Source organism: Zootoca vivipara, chromosome 4, assembly GCF_965207765.1.
Source record: "Zootoca vivipara chromosome 4, rZooViv2.hap1.1, whole genome shotgun sequence".
Classification (NCBI taxonomy): domain Eukaryota; kingdom Metazoa; phylum Chordata; class Lepidosauria; order Squamata; family Lacertidae; genus Zootoca; species Zootoca vivipara.
In genome coordinates this window covers 97,831,807-97,855,318 of record NC_142587.1, presented here as the reverse complement: position 1 = coordinate 97,855,318, position 23,512 = coordinate 97,831,807, and the positions used below count along the sequence as shown (strand labels likewise).

At 48.4% G+C, this 23,512-nt stretch overlaps 2 protein-coding genes across 3 annotated transcripts in view; both read left to right on the top strand.

The window, feature by feature from the left end:
* The window catches only part of LOC118078760 (uncharacterized), a 47,723-nt gene extending 42,503 nt beyond the window's left edge, over window positions 1-5,220 (top strand). The window contains exon 13 of the mRNA XM_088669006.1: window positions 3,252-5,220. Coding sequence (XP_088525132.1) covers window positions 3,252-4,407 — 1,156 coding nt within the window. The 3' untranslated portion in view covers window positions 4,408-5,220. The remainder of the gene's footprint in view (window positions 1-3,251) is intronic.
* The window catches only part of LOC132592023 (uncharacterized), an 88,213-nt gene that overhangs the window by 30,831 nt on the left and 33,870 nt on the right, over window positions 1-23,512 (top strand). Inside the window, exons 1-5 of one of the 2 annotated variants that reach the window (XM_088668850.1) lie at window positions 16,317-16,438; window positions 18,860-19,352; window positions 19,549-19,630; window positions 19,848-19,930; window positions 22,763-22,889. The exons of the other annotated variant lie outside the window; for it this stretch is intronic. Of the exons in view, the coding sequence (XP_088524976.1) occupies window positions 18,951-19,352; window positions 19,549-19,630; window positions 19,848-19,930; window positions 22,763-22,889 (694 nt within the window). The 5' untranslated portion in view covers window positions 16,317-16,438; window positions 18,860-18,950. Of the gene's footprint in view, window positions 1-16,316; window positions 16,439-18,859; window positions 19,353-19,548; window positions 19,631-19,847; window positions 19,931-22,762; window positions 22,890-23,512 lie in introns of those variants that run through there. 2 annotated transcript variants of the gene reach the window in all.

Here is a 23,512-nt window from a genome sequence, read left to right as displayed (position 1 = left end):
AGCCTTGCTAGCCCCCCTCTTTTCCAGCTGAAGATTCGGGGCTGCGGAGCTCCCGTTTTTAGCCCGATCGCGATCTGCGGTCAAAACCGGAAGTGATGCTTTGTTTTTTCTTAAAGGGTTAAAATGTATGAAGAGAGAAGAGTTGGGTGCTAAAAGGTGAAAGGTGATAAACGGTAGTAATAATATAAATATTGGTTAAAGAGGGGAAGGAAAAAAATTATTATTCAAAAGGGGGAAAGGAGGAGGGGGAAGGAAAAAATTATTTCTATTTATTTTGTAGAAGAAAAATTTAAGGATAAAAGGGGGAAAGAGGAGAAAAAGAATATATTTTTATTTTTTAAAATATATAAAAAATTATAAAAATATATTTTTTAAAAAATATATGTATAGATATATAGATATATAAAAATTTAATTTAATAATAATATTTTTTTAAAAAAATAAAAAATGGAAAAAACGAGGCCTTTCTAGTGGGCCTCCCTCTGGGCTTCTGGCTCGCTCCTTCCTCACTAGTTGGCGGGAAAGTGGGCTCAGGTTGGGCCTAGGCCCAGCCGTGTGCTTCCTCGCGGCCTCAGTCCGTCCTCCTACCTCTCCCACAGTATTGGTGGCGGTAGCGGTGGCAGCAGATCGATGGCGGGGCAGTTGGGCCAGGCTGGCAGGACCTCCCTCCTTCCCTCACGCAGCTCGCGCTCGCCCCCGGGTCTCCCCGGTCTCAGGGCCCTGGGCAGCCGGGTGACCTCGGCGCGGCGGTGCGGCAGCAGCCGCCGCCGCAGCAGGGAAGTTGCCAGGTCCGAGGCTCCACTCTCCAAGGGACTCTTCTCCCTCCTCAGGTCAAGCGCGGCAGTGGTGGCGATAGCGGCGGCCGCAGCAGCAAAAAGGTTTGGGCTATTACCCCCAACGACCTCCTCTCTCTCCCACTGCCCTCGAGGCCCCGGCGCACCGCGAGGCGGGAAATCCTGGGCCTTGGGGCTTCGCTCAATCAACGGCCGATGGGCGGATGGGTGTCCTGGATTCCAACCCGCCGCACTCGCAGGGGAGGGGGTGGCAGCCTCCGGGATGGTCCACCGGGCACCCCCCGGCACCCACGCAACGGCAGCGGCGGTCAAGGTGGCTCAGGAGCCGCTCAGGCAGCGCGAACTCGCCAGCCGCCCTCAAGAGCTCCGTGGTGCCATGGCGCACGCCATGATGCCTCGCAGGAAGTCCTTCTTAGCTCACTGTTCTAGCACCCGTTAATTTAACGGGCTTCATGATACTAGTAATAATATTTATTTATTTATTTATAATAATTATTATTTATTTATTTATACCCCGCCATCTAGGTGGCTTCCAACAGAAGTATTAAAATACAATAATCTATTGAGCATTAAAAGCTTCCCTAAAGAGGACTGCCTTCAGATGTCCTCTAAAAGTCTGGTACGGGTAGTTGTTTTTCTCTTTGACATCTGGTGGGAGGGTGTTCCACAGGGCGTGTGCCACTGCTGAAAAGGCCCTCTGCCTGGTTCCCTGTAACTTGTGTAGGCAGAATGACTTGAAAAACAGAAGGTGGAGTACCCCCTATTTGCACAAAGACGAACACTCATAATTAAAACGCAGAATAAAATAAGCATCCAGAATTAAAATGTGTAGCAAAGCAATCCTATTGAAACACCGCTGCAATTTACAGGAAGGAAACAACAGAGCATTGTGTAGCAGATCATATTGATGCTGTCTCAGAGGAGGACATTTCCCTTTTTCTTTTAGGGTCCAGTGTGCTTTGAAGATGTCGCTGTTCGTTTCACGGACGAGGAGTGGGCGTTGCTGGATCCTGACCAGAGAGCTCTGTATGAGGAGGTCATGGAGGAGATTCGTGGGATCGTGGCCTCTCTTGGTATTCATCATATCGTCATATGTGCCTGGAAATTTGAAAAATACCTCTGCAGTCATACCTCATGTTACGTCCGCTTCATGTTACTTTTTTTCAGGTTGTGTCCCGCGACAACCTGGAAGTACCGGAAAGGGTTGCTTCCGGGTTTCACCGCTCACGTATGTGCAGAAGCGCCAAATCGCTCACGCATGCGCAGAAGCGTTTCCTGCACATGTGCAGATATGGTGCAGAGCTCTACAGCACCCCCTATAGCACCTGGGAACCTAACACCCCCACAATAAACAGTAAATTACATTGTTTTCTTTGAACAATCTTCGAATTATTCCTTTTTCTACCACGATTGAGCTGGTCTAAACTGCCCAGACCATCTTAAAGGTCAGCTTCAGAATTGTTAGGAAAGATAAGTGGCTTCAGTTTTTATGTTTTTGTTTTTCCTTCTGTCAGTCTTGGGTTGACCAAAGAGACAAACTGACATTGGAGATGGAGGGGATGCTATGACTGGGCCAAACAAAATTCATCCCAGAGAAGAGCTAGGCTTATTAAATCTCAGGTAATAATAATACAGTGGTACCTCGGTTTACAAACTTGATCATTTCCAGAACAGAACTGTTCTTAAATCAAGGTACCATTGCAGATATTATAATAATTTTTATTTATACCCTGGCCATCTGGCTTGGCTGTCCCAGCAACTCTGGGCGGCTTCCAACTTGATAACAATCACATAACACACTGAGAAAAGTCAACCTAAGCAAGTTGTGCTTCCTTTTTCTGGTTATTTGGCTAAAACGTTTGATAGAATACGGGTAACTAAAAAAACTTTGTTTGATTGCATTCTTGATTAAATTATCATTCCATTGACATATAATTTTATGATATTACTCCAAATGAAGTGTTTTGAGCGATCAACCCTCTGAAAAACACTTTCCCCCAAAAGTCTTCCACAATTTTGACCACTACTGTACATCAAACAAAGCAACATTCAACAACTCAATGGAATCTAATAATAAATATGTTGGTTAATGATAAAAAACACAGCTAATGAACACCTCCCCAACTGCCTTCAGTTCTTCTCCATTTGTTCCTGAGGCTCTAATCCCTTTTTTGTTTCCGTTGCAGATTGTGATGAATTGGAAATCGAGAACAAAGGTGACCATGACAAAATCCGCAGAGAGGAGAAGTCATATAAAAATTTGGAATGCGGAGAAAGCTGCAATCAGCGCTCCCATTCCACATCCCATCAACAAAATCTCATCGGAAAGAAACTCTATCAGTGCATGGAATGTGGAAAGAGCTTCAGTCAGCGCTCCTCTCTCACTTCCCATCAAAGAATTCATACAGGGGAGAAACCCTATCAGTGTGTGGAATGTGGAAAGAGCTTCAGAGTGAGCCCCAGTCTCGCTAAGCATCAAAGAATTCATACAGGAGAGAAACCCTATCAGTGTGTGGAATGTGGAAAAAGCTTCAGTCAGAGCTCCTCTCTCACTTCCCATCAAAAAATTCATACAGGGGAGAAACCCTATCAATGTGTGGAATGTGGAAAGAGCTTCAGTCAGAGCTCCAATCTCACTTCCCATCAAAGAATTCATACAGGGGAGAAACCCTATCAGTGTGTGGAATGTGGAAAGAGCTTCAGTCAGAGCTTGTCTCTCACTTCCCATCAAAGAATTCATACAGGGGAGAAACCCTATCAGTGCGTCGAATGTGGGAAGAGCTTTAGTCACAGCTCCCATCTCACTAACCATCAAAGAATTCATACAGGGGAGAAACCATATCAGTGTGTGGAATGTGGAAAGAGCTTCAATCGGAACTCCTCTTTCACTTCCCATCAAAGAATTCATACAGGGGAGAAACCCTATCAGTGTGTGGAATGTGGAAAGAGCTTCAGTCAGATCAACTCTCTCACTTCCCATCAAAGAATTCATGCAGGGGAGAAACCCTATCAGTGTGTGGAATGTGGAAAGAGCTTCAGTCAGAGCTCCCATCTCACTTACCATCAAATAATTCATACAGGGGAGAAACCCTATCAGTGTGTGGAATGTGGAAAGAGCTTCAGTCGGAGCTCCTCTCTCACTTGCCATCAAAGAATTCATACAGGGGAGAAACCTTATCAGTGTGTGGAATGTGGAAAGAGCTTCAGTCACAGCTCCAGTCTCACTTCCCATCAAAGAATTCATGTGGGGGAGAAACCCTATCAGTGTGTGGAATGTGGAAAGAGCTTCATTCAGAGCTCCAGTCTCACTTCCCATCAAAGAATTCATACAGGGGAGAAACCATATCAGTGTGTGGAATGTGGAAAGAGCTTCAGTAAGAACTCCTCTCTCACTTCCCATCAAAGAATTCATACAGGGGAGAAACCCTATCAGTGTGTGAAATGTGGAAAGAGCTTCAGTCAGATCAACTCTCTCACTTCCCATCAAAGAATTCATGCAGGGGAGAAACCCTATCAGTGTGTGGAATGTGGAAAGAGCTTCAGTCAGAGCTCCAATCTCACTTCCCATAAAGGAATCCATACTAATGTCGGAAAAACCATTGTACAGCTTTAGGAGCCAGGCAAATCAGCACCGTTTTAACCAGACCTTTGGATGATTGACATCTAATGCTCTTTTAAAATGTGGTATTTTGTGTTTTTGTGTTGTGTTATTATGTTGTAACCTTCCTGAGACCTGTAGGTGTAGGGAATAGGTAACTCTTAAAGGCGTATGGGTCTTCCCCCGAAAAAACAGTATGTGGAATGTGGAAAGAGCTTTAGTCAGAGCTCCAAACTCACTTCCCATAACAGAATCCATACGAAGGTTGGAAAAACCAGATTACCAGGTTTTTTTCAATGAATCCAGGGACACTCTTTTGCAGCAGCCAAGGGGTTAAAAGACAGTAGCATCTGGATTATTAGTAGGGAGCACCATTTTGTAAACATATGTAGTTTACATGGCAACCAGAGCCAGGTTCCTTGGTTATGGGTGAAGGGTGGGGAGGGGGAGAGAGAGAAGGGAAAGCAAAATTAGGATGGGATGGTTGGAACTGAGGGAGGTGTGTGTGTGTGTGTGTGTTTTCGTCCCCCCCCCTTTTCTGGGATTCCTGGAAGCGTCACCGAAATGGAAGTAAGGAACAAAAAGGGGGTGGGGTAGAGAGAGGACAGAGAGTCAGGTCGTCCCAAAAAAAGGCACATGAGGAATACAGATAGATAACCAAAGCTATTTTATTAATACAACCCTCCCCTATTTTCTGTCTGACTCTTCAGAAGAATGTGTGGGGAGGGGGTGGAGCCATGTGGCACAATATTATTATTATTATTTACAAGCGAGGAGGCGGGAGGGTGGTGTGTCCTTTGGTCGAGCAATAAAAGCGCCCAGCCTTTATGACTGCCATCAGCGTTTCTTTCCTTGCATCTGCACCCCTCTCAAATTCGGTCGTTTGAGAAGGAACATCATAAACCATATGCCGGCGCCCTCCACGTCTCCCCTCAGCCCTCGGGGCAAGGTTCCCGCCAAAACAGCAATAAAGTGGAGGAGGAGGAGGAGGGTGGGAGCGGGAGGGGGAATGTTCCCACTCATCTAACGCAGCCCAGCCGTCCACACTGGCAACAGCATCGGCCACATCACCTCTTGCCGCTGGAATCTTTGGCCATGGACAGATTGGTAAAACCGGGAACTGTCCCTGGGAACCGGGGACGTCTGATAACCCTACATTATACAGCTTTAGGAGCCAGGCAAATTGGCAGCTTTTTAACCAGGCCTTTGGCTGATTGGCATCTAATGCCCTTTTAAATTGTGGTGTTTTGTGCTTTGATGATGTGCTTTTATGTTGTAACCATCCTGAGACATGTAGGTGTAGGGAATAGGCACCAACTAGGGGTCTTTGCCCCCCGCCCATAAAATATTTGAGGAGGCCACACACACACCTTTGTGTGTGTGTTTTTCCAAACGCAACCTTTTATTCTTCCGCAACTTGCCATACAATTTGCCGTCTTAAAAAATAAATAAATAAACACACACACGTCATGAGGAAAACAAAATACAAGAACATAGAAATGTGGGCAGGTCCCATCTTTGCAGGCCAAACACAAAAGTTGCTTTAAAGCAGGGTTTCCCCAACTTGGGTCCCCAGCAGCTCCTGGACTACAATTCCCATCATCCCTCCCCATTGGTCCTGAGCACCCCAGAGTCTGGTTAAAGGAATGGGTAACTTTGAAAAATCCAGAAATATTAGACCTGGAAGGAGTGGAAAATTGATTTGCCTGGCACTCTTACCTACCCGGTACTTTACGATAAGGTTAAGGTCCACAAAGGTTTCCTGAACCACTTAGTAAGAAAATCATACCTGATCTGGGTAAAATACAAAGGAATTTTGGAACCCAGGATCCCTTTGTGGACATCATCAACAAACGTTATAACAGTTAAGACACTAAATATGGAGATAAAGATCGCCACCTATCAGGACTTATTGGAAAAGAAACAAAATGAGCTAATATTGAAAAAATATGAAGAGAGAAAATAATACCTTTCGGACTGGCTACAATACTTTCAAATCAGAGGTTTAATCAGGATAAAAAATTGGGCATTGCAAAGGAAAAATCAAAATTTGAAAAAGAACTAATACAGAATGATGGGAAGTACATTTCACGTATTTCACATATTTATGACCTGCTGTTGGAATGGGAACTCAAAGAGGAGCAGGTTAAACCAGTAATGGTGAAGTGGGCCCAAGACCTTGGCTACAATGTCCTGATGGAGCAATGGGAAAGACTGTGGAGGGTGGATTTAAAGTTTACCGCCTGTTATAACTTAATAGAAAACATCTTTAAAATGATGCACAGGTGGTACCAAACACCAGAAAAGTTAGCCAATAAGTATAAAAATAAATATTCTATGTGCTGGAAAAAGGGTCTCTAATACATATGTGGTGGAATTGTCCGGAAATATGTAGGTACTGGAATAACATCTATGAAGAACTTTTAAAAATGTTAAAATGCACATTTAGAAAAAGACCGGAAATGTTTTTATTAAATATAATACCAGAGGATATTAAAACCACAAAAAGAATATTGTTAATGTATGGAATTGTAGCGGCAAGAGTCCTGGTCGCCAGAAATTGGGAAAACAAAAATGCACCCAGCATAATGGATTGGCAAACTTTAATGATAGAATATTTACAGTTAGCAAAAACCACTGGAAGGATAAGAGGACAAACGAAACAAAAAAACACAGAAGGAATGGAGGATGTTTGATGAGTATTTAAATAGTAGTGGTATACCCAGAATCCTAATGGCAGACTAAAGTTGAACCTGACTTTCTTAAGGGGGGGGAATGTAGATGTAAATTCAGAATTGTGTGATAAAATAAGGTTAATATGTAGATTAAAGTGTGAATAATTGGAAGTTTTCACAAAGAAGGTGTGGATTGTACATATACAGTGGTACCTCGGTTTATGAACACAATTGGTTCCGGAAGTCTGTTCATAAACTGAAGCGTTCATAAACTGAAGCGAACTTTCCCATTGAAAGTAATGGAAAGTGGATTAATCTGTTCCAGACGGTCCGCGGAGTAACCATTCATAAACTGAAGCGAACTTTCCCATTGAAAGTAATGGAAAGTGGATTAATCCGTTCCAGACGGGTCCGCGGAGTACTTAAACTGAAGCGTTCATAAACTGAAACATGGGTGTAATTGGTTCCGGAAGTCTGTTCATAAACTGAAGCGTTCATAAACTGAAGCGAACTTTCCCATTAAAAGTAATGGAAAGTGAATTAATCCGTTCCAGATGGGTCCGCGGCGTTCATAAACTGAAAATTCATAAACCGAGGTGTTCATAAACCGAGGTTCCACTGTAGAGAGATGTAATGGTTTTCTTTTTGTCTTTTTTTTGTATACAGATTGTTTGTTTGTTTTCTATATTAGTATCTTTCCTCCCCTTCTTTTTCTCTCTCTTTTTCTTTTTTCTTTTTCTTTTATTCTTTCCTTTTCTATTTTCTTTTTGTAAAATGTTATGAAAGAGAAGAAGAATATGAAATATATGCATGTTGTACGTCTATGTTTTTAAAGAAAGAAATTAATAAAACTTACTGTTTTAAAAAAAGATATTTGTATTTGCATTTGTTATAAAATTCAATAGCCACAGCCACAATCTCACTTTCCATCAAAGAATTCATACAGGGGAGAAACCCTATCAGTGCTTTGAATGTGGAAAGAGCTTCAGTCGGCGCTCCGCTCACTTCATACAGGGGAGAAACTGTGTGTGGAATGTAGAAAGAGCTTCAGTCACAGCCACAATTTCACTTCCCATCTAAGAATTCATACAGGGGACAAACACTATCAGTGCGTGGAATGTCGGAAGACAGTGGTGTTCCTACCCCAGCTGTCACTAGAGCATGCGCACTAGAGCGGAACCTGGGGCGGCAAAACCGGAGGGCGGGGTGTCGTGATGTTGCACGCATGCGTATGATGCTGCGTTGTGGGATAACTCTCCCCCCCTGATTCCCAAGCCTCACTCGGAGCAGCAGCGCCCAAAAAAAAGACTCGCTCGCCGCAGCGGCAACTGGCTTCCTTTTTTTTAAAAAAAAAATATTTTTATTAATTTTCCAATTAAAACCAATTATATCACATTCGTTATTTCAAATTATACACATATATATCAATCAAACCGAATATTATGCCAAATCATCTAAAAAATTTTTTTGGGTTCCCATGCTTCAAGAAATTGGGGATTCCTCGCAACCGTCCACTGCAGTCTTTTTTCTAAAGTTCAAATCGTCTCTCCAAGTTCATAATAATCCGAATCTTTCCCTTACAGTCACATAGATGTTTTCCACTTTCAACCGATTGTTTCCCAGCTGCTGAGATAAATATCAAACAAGGTTTCACAAATGTTCTTTCTCCTGTGTGGGTTAATCAGTCCAGCCTCCCCATAAATCTTCTTGGTCTGGAGCTCCCTGTTGCGTCAACACGAAGCAGCGCCATCTTAAAAAAACTCAAAACACTTTCGTTTTCTCTCATAACCGGGTAGATTAACGATCTTTATAAAATTTACAGCTTTTCCAGGCAGAAGACCCAAACATCAAACCATAGACTCTTGGTAAATTAATGGATCTCCTTGCCCTATAGCTGAACTTAGCTTCAGGTCGCTGCTCCAATTCAAAGTGCGTCACAGCTCATAAATCCTCCGAACGCGTCCAGGCACTCCTTCCGTCCAACTAGAGGGGGGCTTTTCTCGTCGGCAACTCCACATCTTTAAAAAATATGCTCAGTAACAACAGTTTATAAAGTTCAACTCACACAGTCTTTTGCTTCTCTTTCACTCCAAACAAACCAGGACATCGCGTCTGGGAAGGTACGAAGTAACTCATATGAAGAAAAAAAAAAAACTCACTTCCCTTATCGCTCCGTCCCCATCAATCCTTCTTTCAGATGAAATACAGCCTTTGACTCCTCTCCCTCAGCAGCATAAATTTCTCAGCAGTAAACAGCGCTTCTTCCCCTCCTTCTGAAGTATGTACATAGATTTAAGCCTAATTATCTTCTTTAACCATGGAAATCCCCGCCATGCAGATTAGCGTCCGGGAGTCCTGGCCCTCGTAAGTGCTCAGCCCAAGCTCCCCCCACTCCAAAAACAGTCGGAGTGGGTCTGGGGGCATCGCGGGCCAGCGGCCCCTCTCCGTAACCCCCGGAGAGGGTAGGGGGTTGCCATTTACTCCCCTAGCAACCGCCAAATTCCTTACGAAGGTCAGAGAGATGGAAAACAGGTCCGCCATTCCTGCCGGTGGAAACCGGAACCGGAACTGGCTTCCAGCTGCCGCCGTGGTAATCGAGTCTTCTTACTAGCCTCCACCTCGCCGAGTGAGACTTGGGAGTTGCAGGGAGGGACCACCCCGCGATGCAGCGTCGCATGACGTCTGCGTAGACACGCGACGCTGACGTCGTGTGATGCTGCGTCACGGGATGCCCCTGCCCCCGTTACTCCCAAGCCTCGAGTGGCGGATGGCAGCCAGCAGCATCGGGGCGGCCTCTCCATGATGGCGGCCACGTTGGCCGCCGTCGATAGGTGCGGAAGGGCCAGGGCGCACTGCCCCCTGCAGAGTGGAGCTCGGGCGGCACCCCCCCGCCCCCTGTTGTGTTGCCCCTGTTGAAAGAGCTTCGCTGATAGCTCCAAACTCCATGGGCGTACCCAGGATCAAAACTAGGGGGGGCAAGGGGAGGGGCCAAGACACGGAAGGGGAGGGGCCACAAAGTGGGCGGGAACAGCGAACTCGCGCTCCGCCGGGCTGTGCCCCTCCCTAGCAGCAGGGCTGGTGGGCAGAGGCGGAGCCCAGCCCAGCGGAGCGCGAGTTCGGCGTTCCCGCCCACCGCGCCGCGCTCCCTGGTTCCCCGCCGCGCTTGGCCTTGCCTGAGGGCACGCCGGGGAGCTGGAGGGAGGGTGCGGCGCGGTGCGGCAGGAATGGCGAACTCGCGCTCCGCCGGGCTGTGCTCCGCCTCTGCCCACCAGCCCTGCTTCTAGAGTAGGGCAGCTGCCCTAACTTGCCGCATGGTGGGTACGCCCTTGCCAAACTCACTTCCCATAAAAGAATCCATACAAAAGTTGGAAAAACCATTATACACCTTTAGGAGCCAGGCAAATCAGCACCTTTTTAACCAGGCCTTTTGCTGTTTGACAGCTAATGCCCTTTTAAAGCGTGGTGTTTTGTGTTTTTATGTTTTTTATGTTGTAACCATCCTGAGACACGGGGTAGGGAATAGGCACCACCTCTTAAAGGCCTAGGGGTCTTTGCCCACCCCCCAATAAAATCTTTAGGAGTCCACCCCCCAGTTTTTGTGTGGTTTTTTTTCAAACGCAACCTTTTATTATTCTGCAACTTGCCATACAATTTCTCTTTCAATTTGCCCTCTTTTTTTAAAAAAAAACACACACAGGCCATGAGGGAAACAAAATACAAGAAAATATAAACGTGGGCAGGTCCCATCTTTGCAGGCCAAACATAAAAGTTGCCTTAAAGCAGGGTTTCCCCAACCTGGGTCCCCAGCAGCTCCTGGACTACACTTCCCCATAGCTGCCAAGTTCAGCATTGAAAAATAAGGGATCACAGACTCACCCAGCGGTGTGGCACCGGAAGTCGTTTCTACGCATGTCTGGACATGCGCAGAAGCGACTTCCCTGTGCCGGCTCTGCACATGTCTGGGCACTGAAAGAACCCAGCGCCGGTCCTTTTCTCTCCCTATCTAATGCGGAGGGTGGAAGGGTTGGCCTGCAACCCAAGCACATATAAGTTTGCACCTCTCTTCAGAAGCCACCCCCCTCCTAGGAATCCTGGTGTTGCTGTTTGAGTTTCTGAAAAATAAGTCAGCATGGGTTTCTGAAAAATAAGTCATGTCAGACTAATCTGATCTCATTTTTTGACAGAATTAAAAGCCTGGTAGATGAAGGGAATGCTGTGGATATAGCCTATATTGATTTCAGCAAGGCCTTTGACAAGGTGCCCCATGATATTCTTGTAAAGAAGCTGGTAAAATGCGGGCTAGACAATGCTACCATTCAGTGGATTTGTAACTGGCTGACTGACCGAACCCAAAGGGTGCTCATCAATGGCTCCTCTTCATCCTGGAGAGTAGTGACTAGTGGGGTGCCACAGGGTTCTGTCTTGGGCCCAGTCTTATTCAACATCTTTATCAATGACTTGGATGATGGGCTTGAGGGCATCCTGAGCAAGTTTGCAGATGACACCAAATTGGGAGGGGTGGCTAATACCCCAGAGGACAGAATCACACTTCAGAATGACCTTAACAGATTAGACAACTGGGCCAAAGCAAACAAGATGAATTTTAACAAGGAGAAATGTAAAGTACTACACTTGGGCAAAAAAATGAAAGGCACAAATACAGGATGGGAGACACCTGGCTTGAGAGCAGTACATGTGAAAAGGATCTAGGAGTCCTGGTAGACCACAAACTTGACATGAGTCAACAGTGTGATGCAGCAGCTAAAAAAGCCAATGCAATTCTGGGCTGCATCAATAGGAGTATAGCATCTAGATCGAGGGAAGTAATAGTACCACTGTATTCTGCTCTGGTCAGACCTCACCTGGAGTACTGTGTCCAGTTCTGGGCACCACCGTTCAAGAAGGATACTGACAAGCTGGAATGTGTTCAGAGGAGGACAACCAAAATGGTCAAAGGCCTGGAAATGATGCCTTATGAGGAACGGCTTGGGGAGCTGGGTTTGTTTAGCCTGGAGAAGAGAAGGTTAAGGGGTGATATGATAGCCATGTTCAAATATATAAAAGAATGTCATATAGAGGAGGGAGAAAGGTTGTTTTCTGCTGCTCCAGAGAAGCGGACACGGAGCAATGGATTCAAACTACAAGAAAGAAGATTCCACCTAAACATTAGGAAGAACTTCCTGACAGTAAGAGCTGTTCGACAGTGGAATTTGCTGCCAAGGAGTGTGGTGCAGTCTCCTTCTTTGGAGGTCTTTAAGCAGAGGCTTGACAGGCATATCTCAAGAATGCTTTGATGGTGTTTCCTGCTTGGCAGGGGGTTGGACTGGATGGCCTTTGGGGTCTTTTCCAACTCTATGATTCTATGACGAACAGGCCAAACCCACCCTGCGTACATTTTGTTTTGCCTTGAGGGCTAGACTTTGTTTCCCTTCTGCAAAATTTCTGGCTGTTTGCCAGCTCCCTCCACTGGCTCAGAGCTTGTGGCAGTGAAACGTTCTGCGAAATGTCTCTCCAGAATCCCAGATGTTTTCCTAGCAAGCCGGAGAACATTGCTCAGCCATCCTTATAGCTCTGCTCCTATTGAGGAAGGCTGAGCTCAGCAAGAGATTGAGGGAGGCGGGAGACCTTGCATTTGTGCTCATTCTTGAAGGATTAGGGAGCAAGGATGGCTTGATTTGAGCCCTTGGAAACTAGTAAGCACACTTCTGAGCATGTGCAGAAAGTCATCACTGCCTCGCCACTTTGCAAACACAAGCTGCCTCTGGGCATATTTTGTTGGAAGACAAGGTGCATGCATAGCTCAGTTGGTTACAGTGTGGTGCTGAGAATGCCAACGTCACAAGTTCGATCCCCGTATGGGACAGCTGCATATTCCTGCATTGCAAGGGTTGGACTAGATGACCCTCGGGACCCCTTCCAACTCCACAATTATATACATACAGTATAAGGTTTTGAGCTCAGAGAAAGCCCCCCAAACCACCAAGCAGGCAAATTGCTCCTGGTATACCTTATCACAGCCCAATTTATTTAATTTAATTTTAATTAATATAATTTATTTAATAAAATCATAGAATTGTAGAGTTGGAAGGGACCACAAGGGTCATCTAGTCCAACCCCCTACAAGGCAGGAATTATTTGCCCAACATAGGTCTCAAATCCACAATTAAGATTCTCATGCTTGACTGACAAATTAAAAAATGATTTGCTTTATACAGCTCTTGATTGTAAAACACAAAAAACTCAAAACAATAACTATCAATAGCAAGAATGTTTTTTACGACTTTCAATGGGTTCAAGCCCCTTTTTTGCCCAAAAGATTCCTGCAATAGATAGACTAAAAACAGTTTCCCCAACCTGGAGACCTCCAGCTGTTTTGAACTACAAATCCCATCAGCCCCAGAGTGCCTAAGAATGCCTAAGGCAGTGCCTGAGAATGGGGGGCTAGAGGAGGTCTGGTGTGTGTTGGGAGGGCTGGCACCTCAATTTGCAACCTTCCCCCCACCCCTCGCCCAGTCCTTTAATTCTGGGGAGAAATGGGGTGCACAGAGCGCAGCTGCGGGGAGGCAGAAGCTTCCATCCTCTGGGGGTTGTAAGGTGGACTGGGGGCACAAGTAATCATCCCCCTCCCCGGCTTGACTCCTCCGCCTTCAACCAACTAAGTACTCTGCAGCCCAGCATGGCAGTTGCTGGGTCCGTGCACGCACCAGCCCCAACACGATATGCTCGTGGCATCCTGGCCCTGGCCCTGGCCCTGGCCCTGGCTGCTGCTGCTGCTGCTGCTGCTGCTGTATGGGGACCCCCACCCTCCAGCGGTGACCTTCATCTCCCCACTCCCCAGCTGGATCTACAGCCCCTTTCCCCCCCCCCCAGCGATCGCACTGCACCCCCTTTACCTGGCTGATGCATGCCAGCCTTGCAGCGGCAGGAACAAAGACTCCTCTTTCTTCTCCTTCCCAGGAGCCCCTCTTTCTTCTCTTTCTTTCCTCCTCTTCCTTCTCTTCCTGGTCCCGGGCTGCTCACCGACGGGGGGGGGGGGGGGGGAGGACAAGAGCAAGAATCGCCACACGCAGAGGCGTGCCCATAGAGATAGGAAAAGTGAAGAGTGATACTCGCGCGCACACTTCCTGGCTCTGTTTGCGTGTCCATAGAGATAGGAAAAAGTAAAGAGTGATACTCGCGCGCACACTTCCTGGCTCTGTTTGCAAGAAATACGGGTGAATCACGGGATATTTCCCCATTCGGGATGACAGCGTGAAAAGCCTTTAAAATCGGGGTTTTCCCGGCGAAAACGGGAGACTTGGCAGCTATGCACTTCCCATCATCCCTCCCCATTGGTCCTGAGCACCCCAGAGCCAGCTGCTATGGCACAGATTTTGAAGTCGTCCAGCACCAGCAGTCGGGGAGTCCTGAACTCCGCCTGTGAGACCAGCTCTGTAAGCTCAGGCAGGGAGACCATGGAGGGCAAAGGAAGCGGGAAGCACCCCTGCTAGCAAGCACCCCTCAACAAGACCCCAACCCCAGAGTCTGTTCAGCCCCCTCCGCTTCTTGTAGCTGGAGTCCGTCTTGGCGCTGCCCTCCCAGGCCAGGTGGGAAAGGCCTGCCAGGCAGGGAGCAGGTCCTGCAGGACTCCCAGCAAGAAAACCTGGGAGGTGAGTCTTGGGCAAAGAAGGGACAAGGGAGTTCCCTGTCTCCAAGGTGTGGGGCTTACCTTCTTTCAGATTCAGCTGTAAGCAGGCCAACTCTGATCGGGCTATTACATTCTGCAGAGGAAATAAAAATCTGGGTCAGATGACAGTACAGTGGAACCTCGGTTTATGAACACCTCGGTTTATGAATTTTCAGTTTATGAACGCCGCGGACCCATCTGGAACGGATTAATTCACTTTCCATTACTTTTAATGGGAAAGTTCGCTTCAGTTTATGAACGCTTCAGTTTATGAACAGACTTCCGGAATGCTTTGATGGTGTTTCCTGCTTGGCAGGGGGTTGGACTGGATGGCCCTTGTGGTCTCTTCCAACTCTATGATTCTATTCTATTCTATTCTATTCTATTCTATTCTATTCTCTATTCTATATGTGTGGAAAGACCGCTGTGCCACTCACAAAATCAGGACTATATTTCCTTCTCCCACCTTTAATGTAAACGTATAGGTAAGTATTACTATAGGGTGGCAATAACCAGGGCCAGAATAATCCTGGTCAGGCCACGCAGGCCCTAAGAGCAAGAGGAACTCCATTTTCTAAATCTCTCTGTCTCTGATAGAAAGTAAATTAGACAGCACTTCTCTGTTTGTACCTTTCTCTGTAACCCATTGCAAAAGGAACACCGCAAGATGTTCTGTTCCATCTGAAGAGGATGTAGCCCGCCACAAACCAACCGCAAGTTCTAAGTAGGGCGCAACCACAATTGTGCCTGTAAAATTCCACATAGACACGTGTATGAAAGTACCAGGTACATAACGCCACTTAGTGGAGTTAGGTAAATGACTTTGCATCTTGGGGTGCTCTCTCTTGATTGGTTGATGAAGTACTGCAGAAAGGCTGGCCTTCACTCTGTCAAAAAGGTATAAAAGCGGCGGGCAGAATGAGGAATGGTTTTTTCCCTACTGCTCCATATTGTTTTGCCGACAAACCAATAATAAATTGGTTCAACTGCCTGAGATTTTGTCTGGTCAATTTGGGAAGCCAGCCATCCACCTTACATTACTCATTTATGATGAGAATAGGATTTATTTATTTTGAACTTTACTTGGTTCCTCCTTGGTAGCCAGTGCAATGGTTTCAGCAGTGCTAGAACTCAGGACCCGCTGCCTTGAGGGGTATCTGAGAGCAGTTTGGCAGGCGAAAGGTCTCCCTTGGGAGGTGGTGGACTCTCCTTCCTTGGAGGTTTCTAAGCAGAGATCGGACGGCCATCTGCCATGGATGCTTGAGCTGAGATTCCTGCATTGCTGGGGGTTGGACTAGATGACCCCAGGATACCCTCCTATCTCTCTCCACTCCTGAATTCGAGGAGGAGGTTCCTTGCCTCCTGCAAAGCCCTTTTCCCTGCAAGCTGGTCCTCTGGTTTCCGGACAACAGAGGGAGATGCTCAGAGTCCAACCAAGAGCCTCACCCCCAAAAGGATATCTGGGCATTGGCGTAGCCAGGGGGGCAGCTGCACCCCTAAATCCCTAAAAAATAATAAAACGGCGAGCTCGGCTTTGCAAGGGTTAAAGGGAACCTAGCTGCCTTCCTAGAGAGGACAGGAAGCAAGAGGGGGGCCAGGTCCTCCAGAGCCAAGGAGCCTCCCTCCCTCCCCAGTCCTCCTTTCCTGCTTTGGTGTCTCTCCTGCAAGGGCTGCATCGCTGTCCCTTCACTCCTGGGATGATCGGGTGAGTCTCCTCTCTCCCCCCCCAGAGGGTGCAGTGGGGAGACGGTGGGGGTCCCAGGGCTGCAGCAGGGGAGGGTGCCGGGGGGGGGGACAAACCCAAGTCACGGAGAGAGGAAGTCAGCGCAGAGAGGAATTGCTGCAGTAATTTTAAGCATTCCAGCTCTTTCCAGCTATCGCATTTGATCTGATAGTAAATAGCCATTTTGTATATCAGCTTATTGAACAATTGCCTATGGCTTTGATCACTCTTCAGATTGATGAAAATCTACTTGGTCTCTCTCTCTCTCTCTCTCTCTCTCTCTCTCTCTCTCTCTCTCTCTCTCTCTCTCTCTGCAGTAGCTACTTTCTCAACGTTCGTTTCCTTCCTTTGCGCGTCAAATCTGCCTGGCCTCTTAGCAGCAGGAAACGCTCCAGCCGATGCTTCCTTGCATGGTATTAAAGTAACTTCCTCATTCTCAGACCCCGTGGAAGTTACATGTTGTTTCCACCACTCTGCAAAGGTCTTGTTTAAACGGTTCAATCTGCCTCTAGCAAAAGTTCAGGCACTTGTTACGAATTTTGGAAAAACAAAAAAGGAATGGAGAAAGATTCTGGACCCTGGGGGAGGTCCAATGTAAAATTAAATATCTTGTTGTTTTCTCTTAATAATCCTACTTTAAATTCAGACCAGCAGACATGCATTTCTGCAAATCCCAGGACATCGAGCACCCACAGGTGTTTTCTGCCAGACCTGCAGTGGCCTGGCCCTGCGCCCCTGATCTCCTGGGGGCTATGCGGTTATTTTTACCCTTACAGGTCCGTTGTGAGTTCCAGTTGAGTGTGTGTGGTCAGCCGTCCAATCAGCTGTCCAGCATGGCCTGGCATCAGGACCTGACCAATCCGATTCCAAACTTCCAGCTAACCCTATAGGAGATGCCGGAAAGGCAACTCCCAAGGGAGAGGAAGCGCTGTTGAATGCAGACCAGGAAGGAACCACATCTGGTTAGTTGGGGTAACATCAAAGTCCTTGTTGCCACCAGACAACACCAGCTCTCGCGAGCCCAACAACCAGAGATATCAGACTCACTATCTGCTGCCATACATTTGCTCAACTTACTGCAAACTATACAATGTGTTTCCTCATTTTTACAACTTTGCAAGGTTTGCCTTGCCCCCCACATCATGACCCTTTCTGCTCCAGATTACGTACTGCACCCCAGCTGTTGCGAGGCCTATCCATAAATAACAAGAAAAGGGGAGACGGGATGGCAGATGCAGCGTGGGGGCACCCGCCCACCTCAGCATAAGACGCCACAGTGTGCCTAGCCGTCAAGTCAGGGAGGAGAGGGTCCAGCCAGGGAGGGGTGAGGGGGTCTGCAACGCTCTCCTTCCTGGAGATCAGAGGATCCCAAACTGATTTGGCCTTTCAGAAAAAAGTGACTCCCAGGAAATCTCCCTTCTTCAAACAAAGGAGTCCCTAGGACGTTAATTCAGTGTGACATCACTCAGCGTCAATGCACAACAGATGAAACATGTGCAAATGGTTTTCCAAAGCTGGACGAGGAGGTGGACCAACGCCCACCCTCCAAAAAAAAAAAAAAACCCACGTGGAGGAAGGAAGTTAAGGTGGAAGAGAAAGGTCAGGAATAAAGAGAGGGATCCCAGCCCATAGTCTGGCTGCTGCATTGCAAACCAGTTTCCCAGTCGTCTCCAAGGGCAGCTCCACACGGAGGCCACTGCAGCAATCCCCTCGCACCCAGAGCATGGCATCCCAGGACCACATCCTCTCTGTCCCAAAGGGATTGTTGCTGGAAAACCAGCCAGAAATGAGCACTGCTACTCACCAAGCCTCCAGGAACCTTGGCATCAATGGCTGTGTGTGTGTGTTAAACAGAATAATAATAATAAATTACCCGCCTAAATTTCAAGGGAGATGTCTTTGGCCCCGCCCACTTGGCCCTTAGGGAGTTGGTCAGATACATACCTGGCCCTCAGAGCAAAGAAAAAGGAACCCCACCCCAGGAGTCTGTCTTGAGAGCGGCAGAGAGTCCAAGTGCAAGAAAAGGAGACAGAAGAAGGGTGGTGGGGTGGTGGTGGGGGTGGGGAGCTTACACTAGAGCCAAGCATCCATTTTTCACAAGATACAAATAATTCCCTTGTCAGTCGGTTCTGACTTCATGCACTGACTGGAAGGCAGAATGAACCAGGTTGATTAATCTCACAGAAATCCCTTCAGTTGCCTCCACATTTTGCCTTGCTAGAAGGCTAGAGACTTATTTCTTCTCCTCTTCATCCTCTTTCTTTTCAAAAAGATAGCTCATGGTCTGCGATGTTGTGCAGTCCAGCCCTGGTTCCCAACAAGACTCACCCATGCTTGCTCAGGGAACCATTATTTTCCCCTGTCCTACAAATTCTGTAACAGAACAATGTATTTGCTTTGTAGGATTTGCTAGAGCTTCTCATTAAGACGGACAGAACTCGGCAGAAGACCAAAGGGTTCCTTCCAATCTCTCAGAGGCTTCCTGAGAGCAGAGATGGATGAGCGAAATTCAGCTGGCCCTGGAACAGGAAGAGGCCATGCCATCCAAACTGGGAGCAGTGGGAGATTCTGGGAAAACCCAGTGCTAAAGATCCTGGGTGAGGAGGACACCCTCCGCTCAGAGGTGCAGAGTCAGAAGTTGAGGCAGTTCTGCTGCCAGGAGGCCAAAGGACCCCGAGAGGTTTGTAGCCGAATCTACCACTTTTGCCACCAGTGGCTGAAGCCAGAAAGGCACACGAAAGCTGAGATGCTGGACCTGGTGATCTTGGAGCAGTTCCTGGCTGTCCTTCCCCTGGAGATGGAGAGCTGGGTGAGGGAATGCGGAGCAGAGACCAGTTCCCAGGTGGTGGCCCTGGCTGAAGGTTTCCTCCTGAGTCAGGCAGAGGAGAGAAAGCAGGTGAGAGAGACTTTCCTCTGGATACTCCCAAGGGGCTCCAAACAGGAGGGAGAACATCCCATAATGGTCTACTGATGGCCCATCCGTTTTCTGGGAAAGCATTCATGGAATGAGATCTCACACCCTTCAAGTCTTTGTCATTCTCTTTCTAATATTTCTCCCCATTCTCTGTTTTGAACCCTTGTTTCTTTTTCAGGGAAAGGATCATTTTGCAGAAATGGACCTGGATTCCTGTGAGGCAGAGAGGCCTCCGTTGGACACCAGAGAGAGGCCGCTGGGTAAGGAGGAAGGTGGTTTGTCTCCGTTTGGTCTCATTCTGTTGGTTTTCCAACTCATCTGAGGGTTCTTTTCACCTTGTTTTGGGGGGCACAAACGTCCAATTACTCTCAGCAGGTAAGGCTTTCTCAAAGGCCCATCTGTAGTTAGAGCTGCCCTGTTCCACCTGTGAGAGAAGCAGGCACTCCTGGCGTCCTGATTACCTTTTTTCTCTTGCAGGTGACAGAATGATGCCTGCAAGACCTCCTGATCCGTCTTTTCATGGGGGCAGAAGGGAAGCAGCGGCTGTGGAACCAGATCAGGTCAGGGGGAGCTGCCTTGTGGGGACAGAGGCCGAGGGATGGAGCAATGTCATGGACTGGTTGGGCACAGAGGAATGGTGGGAGGATACAGCTGGGGAACCAGGAAAGGAAGATGGCTCAGAGCCCAAGAAGTGGAGGTGGAAGAAGGATGGGCGGTTAGAGGGGGAAGAGGGAGAAGCCTGGGAAGAGTAGGTGTCAGAAGCTGAATGGCTAACAGGGCTTAGTGAGTTGGGAGACTCTGTGGCAGAATGCAGTCCAGAATCAGAGGCAGAAGAGGATGGAGGCAAGTGGGAGGAGGGAGGTCAAGAGGCACGGGTGAGTCAGGATAAGGAGGAGCCACCGGTGGCTCCCTCTCCTTTTGTCAGAAGCCACCCTCCCTGCTTGTCTCCAAGAGCCAGGAGACCCCCTGCATTGCAGGAATCTCTGCTAGATCATCCAAGACAGATGTTCACCCAAAATAGGCTTACCGTATTTTATTTGTAGATTGAGCACTGAATGCTAAAATTGGTTTCTAAGCAGTGGACAAATAAGGGGAAATAGTGGCCTGGATTCACCTAATTAGCACCAGCCGCTGCAAAATGGGGCCTGCCCCCCATTCCTCCCTCTCGCCATACCCCTGTGAAGCCCTTGAATTTGACTCTAAGGCATTGGGAGGGAACCCCCAGAACAGCTCACGAGGAGGGGAGAAAGTGGATCCATTAATAATCCTACATAATAAAGTCCAAGTGTCTCTGTGTCCAGCCCCTGTGTCCTTGTGTCCGCGCTACTGCGCATGTGCCCCACGGACACAGGGATTGGACGCAGAGACTGGACGCACACGCGCACGCTCTCTCTCCCCACCCCTCTGCCTACCGTTTACCTGCGGCCACCAACCGCCGCTCCGGGCCGGACAAGCGCCTCACTGCGCTTGTGCTAAAGCGCAAGGAGGAGGAGGCTGCTTACTTTTCCTTCCCCCCCTACGCTCCCCCCCGGTGCCGCTTCCAGCCAAGCCAGGCCAGGGTGGGGAAGGAGCCTCTCCTCCCCGGCGTAGCGCCTCGGCGCCGGCTGAGGGAGGCAAGGTGCATCGGGGAAGCGAGGGTGGAGGCCGGCAGAGGTGAATGGGGGGAGGAAGGGCACCTTTGAGCAGCGCCTCCCTCTGTCCCTCCTTGGGTTGAGGCGGCGCGTCTGACTCAACAGGGGAGGGCGAAGGCGAAGGCAAGTTTCTCCCCAGCCTCTGGCGGTGCGGTGCCTGCCATGCCTCTCTTTGCCACCCATGGGCTGGTGGTCAGCCAGGCAAGGCCACCCTGCCCTCCTCTCCTCTCACTCGCCCTCGCTCGCTCACGGAAATAAGCCATACCCCAAGCCGCAAAAAAAGAGCAGCAGAAAGCCGCCAAGCAACTGGGGCCTAGGGGGGGTAGAAAGGTGGCCGGAGCAGCGCTGCGTGGAGCGCCCCGGGCCACGGCAGGAGGAGGTGGTTTCAAAGTGCTACCCTACGGTACATAGGGGACCCTCCGGGGCCAGCTGACCGGACCTGGGGCCCTCGGCTCCAGGCCTCACCTACTCACACTTCTTCTCCCCAACCAGCCATGTCGCCCGCGCGCTTGCCGGTGCCAAAGTACATTTTTTGTTATGTGCAAATGGGGCAGAGCACTTTGTCAGCGCTTCAGCAGCAGCAACAGCCAGTTCTGGGTGCTGAGCCGCGGCAGGAGGAGGAGGCGGCGACTTGCCGGGTCAGCGCCCGGCAGCACCGCGTGGAGAGTCCCGAGCCTCTGGGATGCAGCAGTGCTCTGTAGCACTTTGAATCCTCCTCCTCCTGCCGTGGCTCGCCACTTGGAACTGGCTGCTGCTGCTGAAGCACCGACAAAGCACCCAGCAGTGCCGCGTGGAGCGCCCCGAGCCACGGCAGCAGGAGGAGGATTCAAAGTGCTACAGAGCACTGCTGCGTCCCAGAGGCTCAGGACTCGCCGACCCGGCAAGCCGCCTCCGCCTCCTGCCGCGGCTCAGCACCCTGCCCGCGAACGCGCAACTCTGAGGAGGCTTTACGCACCTCTCCAAAAACTGACACCCGCTGCCTCACGCTGCACGGGAAATGCTTGTTGCCCCTGGGTCCCTTCCCGCTCTTTTCTGGTGCTGAATCAAGGTGGCGACCCCCCCGCTTCCCTTTCTTTCTTTCTTTCTTTCTTTCTTTCTTTCTTTCCTTCCTTCCTTCCTTCCTTCATTCTTTCTCCCTTTCTGTCTTCTCTCCCTCTTTCTTATTCTTTCCTTCTTTATTCCCTTCCTTCTTTCCTACTCTTCTTTCTCTCCCCTCTTTCCTTCCTCTCTCCCTCCTGCTCCCTCTTTTCTTCCTTCCTTCCTTCCTTAGTTCACTGTTCTAGCATCCGTTACTTTAACGGGCTTCATGATACTAGTAATAATAATAATAATAAATTATTTATACCCCGCCATCTAGGCGGCTTCCAACAGAAGTATTAAAATACAATAATCTATTGAGCATTAAAAGCTTCCCTAAAGAGGACTGCCTTCAGATGTCCTCTAAAAGTCTGGTAGTTGTGTTTCTCTTTGACATCTGGTGGGAGGGCGTTCCACAGGGTGCGTACCACTACTGAAAAGGCCATCTGCCTGGTTCCCTGTAACTTGTGTAGGCAGAATCACTTGAAAAACAGAAGGTTATTTGCACAAAGACGAACACCCATAATTAAAACGCAGAATAAAATAAGCATCCAGAATTAAAATGTGCAGCAAAGCAATCCTATTGAAACACCGCTGCAATTTACAGGAAGGAAACAACAGAGCATTGTGTAGCAGATCATATTGATGCTGTCTCAGAGGAGGACATTTCCCTTTTTCTTTTAGGGTTCAGTGTGTTTTGAATTTGTTTCTGTTCGTTTCACGGACGAGGAGTGGGCGTTGCTGGATCCTGACCAGAGAGCTCTGTATGAGGAGGTCATGGAGGAGATTCGTGGGATCGTGGCCTCTCTTGGTATTCAACATATCGTCATATGTGCCTGGAAATTCAAAAAATACCTCTACAGTAATACCTCATGTTACGTCCGCTTCATGTTCCTTTTTTTCAGGTTGTGTCCGGCGGCAACCCGGAAGTACTGGAAAGGGTTGCTTCCGGGTTTCACTGCATCTGTGCATGCGCAGAAGCGCCAAATCGCTCACGCATGCGCAGAAGCGTTTCCTGCACATGTGCAGATATGGTACAGAGCTCTCCAGCACCGCCTATAGCACCTGGAAACCTAACAGCCCCACAATAAACAGTAAATTACTCCAAAAGAAGTGTTTTGAACGATCAACCCTCTGAAAAACACTTCCCCCCCAAAAGTCTTCCAGAAATTTTGAACACGGCTCCTGTGCAGCGTTGGCAGCGGTTTTAACGGCTCCGAAGTCGTTCAAGCGGCTTGGGCACATCAGTGGCTCCTAGGAGCTCCATGGTCGCGTGCCGCTCGCCATTTTGCCATGCCGGAAGTCCGTTGGATTGCATTCTTGATTAAATTATCTTTCCATTGACATATAATTTTATGATATTACTCCAAAAGAAGTGTTGTGAGCGATCAACCCTCTGAAAAACACTTTCCTCCAAAACTCTTCCAGAAATTT